Source organism: Morus notabilis, unplaced genomic scaffold (assembly GCF_000414095.1).
Source record: "Morus notabilis unplaced genomic scaffold, ASM41409v2 Scaffold1452, whole genome shotgun sequence".
NCBI lineage: Eukaryota > Viridiplantae > Streptophyta > Magnoliopsida > Rosales > Moraceae > Morus > Morus notabilis.
In genome coordinates, this window is record NW_010360733.1 from 178,743 (window position 1) to 189,143 (window position 10,401).

Consider the following 10,401-nt stretch of genomic DNA (forward strand, 5'->3'; position numbering starts at 1 on the left):
GTTATTTTTTTTTTTTTAGCGAAATATCTCTGAAGTAATCTGATTTTGGTCGAAAATGATAACTCACAGTCACAGGCTCTTAGGCCTGAGATGCGCTATTATTACAATTTTGATCTAGTTTGATAACAACATTTTTGCTATATAGAGCTTTTTTCTTCAAGAAAGATTTAACGTCTTTCATGGTGGAACACTATTTGAAAAATGAATATTTGTGTATTCCATCTCATCTTTGGTGAATATATAATGTATCCTATATAACAGTATGAAATGATTCCCAAAACAGCCTTGTGTGCTAATATATTTCATTAATCCAAGGAGAATCCTATATCCCCAAGAAGATAGACAGTAATAAACCATTGTATCTAAATGAAAACTATAAGAGAAATCATCAAAAGAAGATGAGAATACAAGGAACGTGATCAATATTTTGGCCTAAGCTCAATTCCCTCAACAATAAGCCCGCCTTTAAGGTGTTGACCTTTCACTTCCTTTAAGCTAATGTTAACTTCCTTATCATTGCCACCATTGAAAAAACTCCCCAATTCAATCTCCATCCAACCATCTTTTCGGTCACAAACATTTCCCCTCCCTTCTTGAAGCAACCTTGACCTCAAAGCCTCGACCGGGCGGTTCGGAGAATGCACATGTCCTAAAGGATTTTTTCTTCCTTCATTAGGATTCAAGTAGACTTGTCTTTGTGATTTGAAACTGCCAACTTCAATTGAAACCTCAGAAGGGAGAAAGTCCAATCCATATGCGCGATCGGCGAACTTCACAACGAGATAGGCTGCATAGAAGGTTTTCGGAGATAGCTTGTTGGTGCTCATGGTGCCACAGATTTCTAGCCACCACATACAAATTAGTTCAGCTACTTCCGCAAACCTGAATTTTTGTTTAATTCATTTTCCCCAATGTGAAAGAGAAAAGTTGTCTAATTAATTATACACTTGACTTATGAAGAATTTATATCAAGCAGGTTTTGTTGAAATTTACTAGTAAGAAGGAGATTAAACCTTGATTCAGGAAGTGGCTTCCATGACCAATATAGAGGATGGCTACCCCATGTAATTGAAAGCTCTTTTGCGCTCAACATGTAACATTTTTTACTCGTTGACTTATCAATCGAAAAAATCTGTGACATTTCAAGAGAATTAATAGCACAAACAAATAATAATAATAATAATAAGAGATATGATTTATAAACCTTCCTTGCGTGAAAATCAATCCTCTTCAAAGCATATGCTATTGGCCTTGCCTCGTATGAAGAAATTGAAATTTAAAGGGTATTTCAAGCATGGGGTAGTAAAGGGACTTTTTTTTTCCTTTTAATTTACACCTAATTTTTTACATTTTTTTTATTAATTTTAAGAGTGAGAAATTCGAGCTGTACATATTTTAGAGGAGTCAGGTGTGAAATTAATTTATACTTACAACCATTAATTTTTTCAAATACTGTGCTAAAGAAACTTGTTCATCAACAGACGGTGGAACAAATATGAGCTCTAGAAGTACTAGAATTCATATTTGATCCACCGCCTGTCCATGCTCAAGCAACATCAAAGAAAGTGCCACCAAAATGCATTTTCTTCTCCTAGTTTCTAATATGTCAAAGGATGCACATTTATGCTATATAGTCGTCTATGACCATATTAAACTCAATGTTTCATATATGGTCAAGTAGTGTTATATGCATATGTAATGCAGCCTTTGACATATGGATTTTTGGCTTTCTTATACAAATGTTTACTCCGCTGTATATAAGGCATGTTTGGAAAAGCTTCTTAAAAGTTGTTTTTGGCTTTTTAAATTTAAAAGTAGCTTCTAGAAGTGTTTAGATTATCTGTGCTTTGCCTTTTCAGAAGAGCTTCTAATCAAAGCCAGAAGTTGTGACTTCTATTCAGACTTTGAAACTTGTACCAGAGTTTAATTAAGGCATTATAAGCTTAATTTCATTACTTTTATTGCTTATTAGAAAATTTAAAAATTATTTAAATCCATTAAGCACTTTGTTCCAAACACTTACTGAAAAGCCACAGCTTTTACTTCTCTTCTTCTATTGGCTAAAAATAAAAGTAAAAATTCTGTCAAATGGCCCATTTCTATCTATAATCTCTCAATTCTAAGAGCATATTTATAAGACATGTGGCTGCATATAAAAATATTTTATACTTGTGTCTTCATTAAATAACTGAAATATATAATTGTGTTCTTAAGTAATCAAAAAGATTAACTTTTTATAGTATGTCCATTTTTTTTTTTTTTTTTGAGTGGGGGGCTCCATGAGAGACATGGTATGAAAACTGCATGGATGAAATTGAATAATTGAAAAACATTGGAAAAGACTCTAGCTTGTTTATATGCTTAAATCAGTTAAATGTCATAAGAGATGATAGAGAAAAATTTCCAACTAAGCTTTAATTTTATTTTATTGCTTCAAGAAGAAATTATCTTTTTGAGAAAATGACACCACCTCTCAGTTAATGGAAAGATGGACTTAAAATTTTTGGCTTTTTAAATTTAAAAGTAGCTTCTAGAAGTGTTTAGATTATTTGTGCATTGTCTTTTCAGAAGAGCTTCTAATCAAAGCCAAAAGTTGTGACTTCTATTCAGACTTTGAAACTTGTACCACAGTTTAATTAAGGCATTATAAGCTTAATTTCATTACTTTTATTGCTTATTAAAAAATTAAAAAATTATTTAAATCTATTAAGCACTTTGTTCCAAACACTTACTGAAAAGCCACAGCTTTTACTTCTCTTCTTTTATTGGCTAAAAGTAAAAGTAAAAATTCTGCCAAACGGGCCCATAGAAGGGTACTGCTTCTATCTATAATCTCTCAATTCTAAGAGCATATTTATAAGACATGTGGCTACATATAAAAAAATTTTATAATTGTGTCTTCATTAATAACTGAAATATATAATTGTGTTCTTAAGTAATCAAAATGATTAACTTTTTATAGTATGTCCATTTTTTTTTTTTTGAGTGGGGGGCTCCATGAGAGACATGGTATGAAAACTGCATGGATGAAATTGAATAATTGAAAAACATTCGAAAAGACTCTAGTTTGTTTATATGCTTAAATCAGTTAAATATCATAAGAGATGATAGAGAAAAGTTTCCAACTAAGCTTTAATTTTATTTTATTGCTTCAAGAAGAAATTATATTTTTGAGAAAATGACACCACCTCTCAGTTAATGGAAAGATGGACTTAAAATGATCAGATCCCTTGTGGTGACCACTTAAAAGGAGATCAGAAATAAAGCAGAATATGGCTTTGATTTTCTTCTTTCTCTAGACCTTTTTGGAGCCGAAAAACAGAAATATTCATACGCTGTTTTGTCTTCATGCTGCTGGATGATTAAGCCTTTGAAAGGGTTAATCCAATCCAATGTTTGATCTATTGCTATAGTTTAACTTTAGGACATTAACTCTCGTCAAGAGGTAGTAGTAAGGTCGACGTTATTGTTAGCGTCTGAAGAACCCCTTTGATAATGCTCATAGGGATATTTTAACGCTGATCACCCCTCTCTGGACTTTTTGGTGTTAAAAATAAAATTATTGATGTGTGTGTGAGTGTGGTTATCATATCCACATCAATATTAATCTATCGGTGGGTATTATTGTTTTAACTGTGTGATATTGATCAAACATTTATAGTATTATTATTTTAACTGTGTGATATTGATCAAATATTTGTAATAAATTGAGTAGTTGACCAAAAAATATATATAAGAATTAAGATCGAATTTTTATCATGTTATAGTATCAAATTTCTATATTTAATGGGTAGCTATCGATAAAAACGTAACCATTAAAATTTTCTCTATATATGTGTGCGCAAATATGTATACATAATGTATATGTGTGTACATATCGATGTATACATATATGCATGTGTGAGGTTAAACCTAACACAATGCATAAACATAGGACTTTTACTCAATTTAGAGCTAAAAATGGTGCGCTACATTTAACGGCTCTCTCTCTTTCTAAGAATTTCTCTTTACACTGAAGGTTTTGTGTTTGACACTTTCTACAACTACCTCTCTTTTCTAACTCTTAGGGATCCTGTCAAACAAAATTACCACCGACTTTGTTTGGCAGATAATTTTTGTAATTAAGTACAGAAGTATTGGCCACTGGCACTGCTATTTCCATGTGTCTTACTGGGTTGGAAACTAAATCAAATGGCCAAAATAGGACATGAAAAGATTTTAGAAAGCAAGGTGGCTTTCAAAAGTGAAAAATAAAATCCGTAAAGAGTAATGAGAAATTCATAGAAAGAGAGAAAGCTGTTAGATGTAAGCACCATCTATACCTATCAAATTGAGTAAAAGTCCAATGTATATACATTTTGTAAGACTTTGATTACCTATACATATGCATAACCATACACACTGTGATGTGGGAGCCAGGACATCTTTTCAGTGGGAGTATAGAATTCTCTATTTTAAAATGGAACATAAAATATTATTTTTTTCTTTATCAAGTAGAGACGCAATTATAATATTTTTATTAAGAGAGAGTTCAATTTAAGTTTTTTTAAAACTTACATATAATGAAAATTAATTTCATAACCTCAGTGACGTGCCCCACTGAGATTAATGGGGCGCTCGCGCGCGCATATAGATATATATATATATATATATATATACACACGTACCTATGTGTTTGGTCTCATTTGATATCACGTATTGATAAGATCTGCACTCTATATTACCCTACGGGTGGAGCATAGTTCTAAACCATCAATTGTCTATCACGTTCCTTTAAATTGTTATATATATATATTTTTTGTATGATATAATCATGAGGTGATTCGAGGGCTCATAAGTGTGAAATTGAAAATGTTACCAAACACGTCCCTTATTTAGTAGTTACTACGTCTAAGCTTAGAGGTTATTTTAACGTTCTAAGGCAATGTTGAAATACCTGAACTAATTGGAATCCTGAGCAGGACATTTTGAAAGTATTCTAAAGTTAACGACAAACAAATAAATGTGGCATGTTATATACCATGGTTTTGTATAAGCAATTGGGCTAATTCATTGCCCTCAATTGGTTGAAAAATGCACCTTCTTACCACCATCGATTAGACATGGACTGCATAACCTGAGAAACAACTCTTTGTTGGAGGAGTACACCACAGGAGACACCAAGCTGGCTATGATTTCTTCGTAATCCGATGGCAGAAATTTCTGCCATACGCTATCCAAATCGGCCATAGAGCGGACAGACGACGAGACTAGAGATGACCGACATGCGTCTCTGGGAGAAGTGAGTGATAAAATGTGTGCAAAGCAATCTCCAGGCAAGAGATCCAAATCCATTTCACTCGGTATTTTTTTCCCCCCTCTCTTTGTTAAGCATTAAAAAAAATCATATCACAAAACTTGCAAGTTGTGTTTGGTATTTTAGAGTAGGTAAACCGTATATATAGGACTTGGTATACCAAATAGTACAGCCATAGCGTTACTATGACAACATTTTCTTTTCTAGGACCGGTCCAAATGACAACATGAAGATAACACATGAGGACATCCAAGAGAAAAATTCACCTAAAAAATTTGGCTTCGTTAAAAAATCTACGGTCAGAAAAACGCCAACAGTGCCCAATTGATGCAACAAGTCTGTCTAAAACAATGCAAGAAATGAACAAATGAAGACAGTTTTGTTTTCCTTGTATTCCTGCAAAAAACAAGAACCTCTTCTTTTCCTCTATTTATCTTTTCCTTTAACTTTGAAATACAAAACAATGAAAGAATCAATACTGGAACCTGCACACATTAAAGTGGAAAAGAAACATACAACTTTATATCTTTCCTCTTTTTTACAAGCACCAAAAAAAAAAAAACAAAAAACAAAAAACAAATATATTGTTAGTCCTTAGGCCTCACTTCAATGCCTTCAATAACAAGCCCTGCTTTCAAATGAATACCCTTTGTCTCCATCAAATTAATGTTCACCTCTTCATCCTCTTCACCGGTGAAGAACTCTCCTAGCTTGATCTCCGTCCAACCGCAGTTTCTTTCACTCGGGATCGGTTCATTCCCGGGGAACACCTTTGCTTTCATTGTTTGATCAGAATCCACATTTTGTTGCTTCTTCTCATCATGTCTGCATACACAAGCTGTGCCATAAGAAACTTGGTTTCCCACTTTGACTGATGTCTCGAACGGCGCCATATCGAGCCCGTATGCCCGGTTGGAAATGTTCAGTACGAGATAAGCAGAGTATGCTGTGTTCTTGGAAAGGCTCTGAGTTCGAATCTTGCCATGGATTTCTAACCAAGAGATTGTAATGAGCTCAACCACCTCAGCAAACCTGAGCAAACAACGAAATATGAAGGTGCTTCCGTTACTAACTCTGCTTCAAATTAAACCAGACATTACTCTGTCATGATCAATTTAAATGACAATTCGTCGGTAGGGCGTGAAAAAAAAATTGCACTTTTAAATTAACATATCTTTATTAGATTTTTTTCCCTTTTGTATACTTTGTTTTTTATTCTGACATAACTCCAACTATATTTAATCTACAAAAACATGCATTACTGATAGAGACATCTAACCATAAAAAACTCCGAGTTTATATATATGTATATATAACTACTAATACTACATAACACACTTATTTCATATTACTTTATCCTACCTGAAATGAAAATTGCCTAGTTGTTTTTAAATTTAATTATGAATGTGAATGTTTCATTCTCGAGTTGAAAAATACTACCTTACTTGTCACACTAACAGAGAAACATTAGTTTACATATATTTTAAGAAATTGATTCATTTTACGTAGTTTTCATCAAATGCTTAAACAGAAAAAAGAAAGAAAATAATAATAATAATAACCTTGAGTCAGTCATATGTTTCCAGCTCCAATACATTGGTTCATCGCTCCATGTTATAGATAGCTCCCTTGCAGATAATAGATAGGATTTCTTGCCTGACGCTCTCTCTATTTTGAAGCTCTGATTATTGAAAACACACACACACACACACAAAATCAGATTAAACAGAGTATAGTCAACAAATTCCATATTTCCATCGACTTATAAAAAACGACATCTTTTAATTCCTGTAATTAAATACAGAGTTGAAACAGAAACAGAGCGTAATTTAATGAGGAAGACTTACCTTTCTACCGCCATCAATGAGGACAGGATTGCAGAGATGAAAGAAAAGCTCTTTCTTGGTTGGGTGCTTTAATGGGTTGTCGTTGACCAATCTCAAGAGTAGTTCCTGATAATCCGACGGCAAAAATTTCTCCCAAACGACATCGGATTCTGCTGCTGAGTTGAACGTTGATGAAACCAGAGAAGATCTGCATGCGTCTTGTGGAGAAGTGAGAGATAGAATTGTGGATACACAGTCTTCTGGTAAAAACATTTCCAAGCCTATCTTCAAATTTTTAGGAAACAAAAAATGAAAAAAGAAAAATCGACGAGAATGGATAATTAATGGAGATGATGTTACACAATATATCTTGGTGTCCTCTCTTTTCTTTTGCTTTCCAGATTGTTTTTCTACGTGTATTTAATGGAGATAATGTTTTGTGTGTGTATATATATAAATAATATATATTATATAATTATAATTTACATTCTTCTCGTGGACTAATAATACTAATGTGATTGGCTTTAACTTGTGATAGACCCGCCGAATCCAGCACGCCGCTTTTGCAAGTTGTTTTTGTTTGAAAGTTGAAAACCACGTGCAAGTAGTTCAATGTTGATTTCTTACTCGGTTTTACTTGTCGTTTTTCATCTGGTAACAATCCGACCCACTGGCTCTTCATTCTGTTCGCTATTGACAGATTCAAGTCGGAGATTATTGATAATTTATTAAATAACTAAATTATAATTATTAAGAGAAAAGTACATAATTTATTATGACTTTTTACGTTATGAGAAATGTTAAATATAAGGGCACTATTATAAGACAGTTAATATTAAGCACCATTTATCAATTAAAAAATAAGTTCCACATTGTAAAATGTACATAAAAGACTTATTTTTTTATTAGTAACTGTAGTTAACAGCAATATCTTTTAAGTATCTCATTAAATATAACCTCTTTTTCAGACTCTATGACGTATGTTTGTCTATTTTTTGGGCACTTGTCACACTAATTTAATAAACAAACCAATCAAACATCAAGTCATTTTTGACAACTAATTTGCGAAATTGCCATTCTCGATTGTATAAGAAAAATCCACCAACATACATGGCGATTGAGGAAGCAGAAAGAGTAGTTCTTCCTTGCTTCAGCGCCAACCACAATGGGAAGCACCATTTAGTCTCCGAATTTATATATATAATTTTTAATAGAAATCTCTGACCATATATTTGTGCTTGTGGTTGATCTGATGAACAAAGAGAATTGTATTTTTTTATTTACGTTTAAAAATCTGGATCTTATTCAAATAAATTAAACAATTTCTTAAAATTTTGGCAACCTGCGGACTGGCGATGAAGTTTAAAAGCTGGATTTTCTTCCACTTTTGATTGTCTGCCAGTGTCGTTGGATTTATGAGGCTTGAGAGATGGTTGATGGTTTGGCATATTTCTAACCTAGAAATGCTAGCATATTTTTTCTATTACTCTCTTTGTGACTCTTTATATTTATTGTTTGATATGTGAATTTTACTAACATGATATATTATTATTTACACAGAAAATAAGATAGTAAAATATACATCTCAAACAGTAAATGCAGAGAGTGACAAAGAGAATGATATTAGCAATTCTCTTTCTAATTTAGTTTTAAAAGATGAGCTTTTTATTTAACGAAGTTAAAAGCATCTCTAATACAATATTATAATTGATGTACTAATTACAAATTTAGAATTTGAGTGTAAAAAATACTCTTTAATGCAATGCTATTTGTTGTGCTAAATTTTTCACCTGCTATACTTTGTGATAAATTTTCCACCAAGTATAGCATATGAGAAAGTTGTCATTTAATTGATATTGATTGAAATGTTTACTTTTTCATGTAGTTATTGCTACTTATGCATTTTCTAAATATTTTAAAAATAAAAGTTTAATTTTACAATTTGCAAAGCTTTATGATTATGGGAAAAAGTAGATTTGACATTTCAAATAGCATTATGCATTAGAACAAAAATTAAAATAACATATTATATCATACTTTTTTATGTTAAATATACAATTGACATTTGCATTTACATAAGAGATGGTTTAACATATGATTTTTTTTTTAAAGGCAAACAGACACGTCACATATGTCAGGAAGTGATTGTGGCATGTGTTAGCATCCGAGTAAGAGACTCAGATTGGCATTCCTCTTTATGTCATTTTAAATAATTAGGTATCATAAAAAAAATTTATGTTTTCTTTCACTAATTAAATGGTAATTTTATTTTTGAATATAATGGTATAAATAATGTTTTTTTACCGTCTTGAGGTATTTTTTATTTTTCCTATTCATTAATTTGCGAAGTTTTTAATATGTACAAATCAATATTTTGTCTTAAAAGATTGCATGTTTTTCTACTATTGAATATTGATTAGAATCTCCTTTTATTGCATTCATGGGTTACAAAGCATTTTAGTAGTATTTTACGAGTTTATAAGAAGAAAATCAAAGTTCATTTGGTCTAATGGGATGGAAAGGAGTGTTGAAAGGATTTTGGGTGAGGGCTGCGGTTCGGTCCTATTTGTGTTTTTATTTATTTTGTTGGGAGGATTTTGAACGAGGGTTGTGGATTCGATTCTACTTGTAATTTTTATTTTTTATAAATAGAATGACACGTGTAATAATATATGCTAATTAAAAGGAAAAAAAAAATCAGAGACGTAAAGCTAATACATGGAAAAAGAAAACTGAGATGAAGTTTGACCTAGATCTTGTTTTATGCGAGGAAGTGTAAATTTTAAAAAAATAGAAAAATAAAAAAGAGATACAGAGTTACATAAAAGACAATGGCAAAAGTTTATAATGTGTTTAATTGAAATTCACAAATTTATATCTATGTTTTCAAAAATACTATGATCATGTATTAACATAATTGATATAAATTTTTATTGATACGATCTGATGATCTAAAAGGATGTATAATTTATCATATTATTATGTTGCATGCCTATATTCTCCCAAAACAAGTCTCTGTAATTTTTTTCAACGTTTTACTAAAATAAATTGGGATTCGATCTATGATAGGGTCAGTTTCTAAATGTTGATTTAGTTAAAATCACATCTGACTGAAAAAAAAAATTTTAAAAAAAGATAGTTTTTAATACAAATGTTACAGCTAAAAATTAAAGAAATACCGATAGTTTAGTTTAACTCCAAAAAATTTTGTAATATTGCAATTCTACTAAGTTACTACCCAACCAACAAGATCTTGGGTTGTGGCTGCTGTTTCTTTTA

General features: G+C 31.7%; 2 protein-coding genes across 2 annotated transcripts; both read right to left on the reverse strand.

Annotated features, from left to right (window-relative positions):
• Positions 1–270: 270 nt before the first annotated feature.
• On the reverse strand, positions 271–5,334 carry LOC21390693 (F-box protein PP2-B15). Its single transcript, XM_010097271.2, has 3 exons — positions 5,080–5,334; positions 1,014–1,132; positions 271–882 (listed from the first exon to the last, which is right to left on the reverse strand). The coding sequence occupies exons 1-3, from the start codon at positions 5,332–5,334 to the stop codon at positions 420–422; spliced, it is 837 nt and encodes a 278-aa protein (XP_010095573.2). The 3' UTR covers positions 271–419.
• Positions 5,335–5,715: 381 nt separating this feature from the next.
• Positions 5,716–7,524, reverse strand: LOC21390694 (F-box protein PP2-B15). Its single transcript, XM_010097272.2, has 3 exons — positions 7,144–7,524; positions 6,859–6,977; positions 5,716–6,328 (listed from the first exon to the last, which is right to left on the reverse strand). The coding sequence occupies exons 1-3, from the start codon at positions 7,393–7,395 to the stop codon at positions 5,884–5,886; spliced, it is 816 nt and encodes a 271-aa protein (XP_010095574.1). The 5' UTR covers positions 7,396–7,524; the 3' UTR covers positions 5,716–5,883.
• Between the last annotated feature and the right edge of the window lie 2,877 nt (positions 7,525–10,401).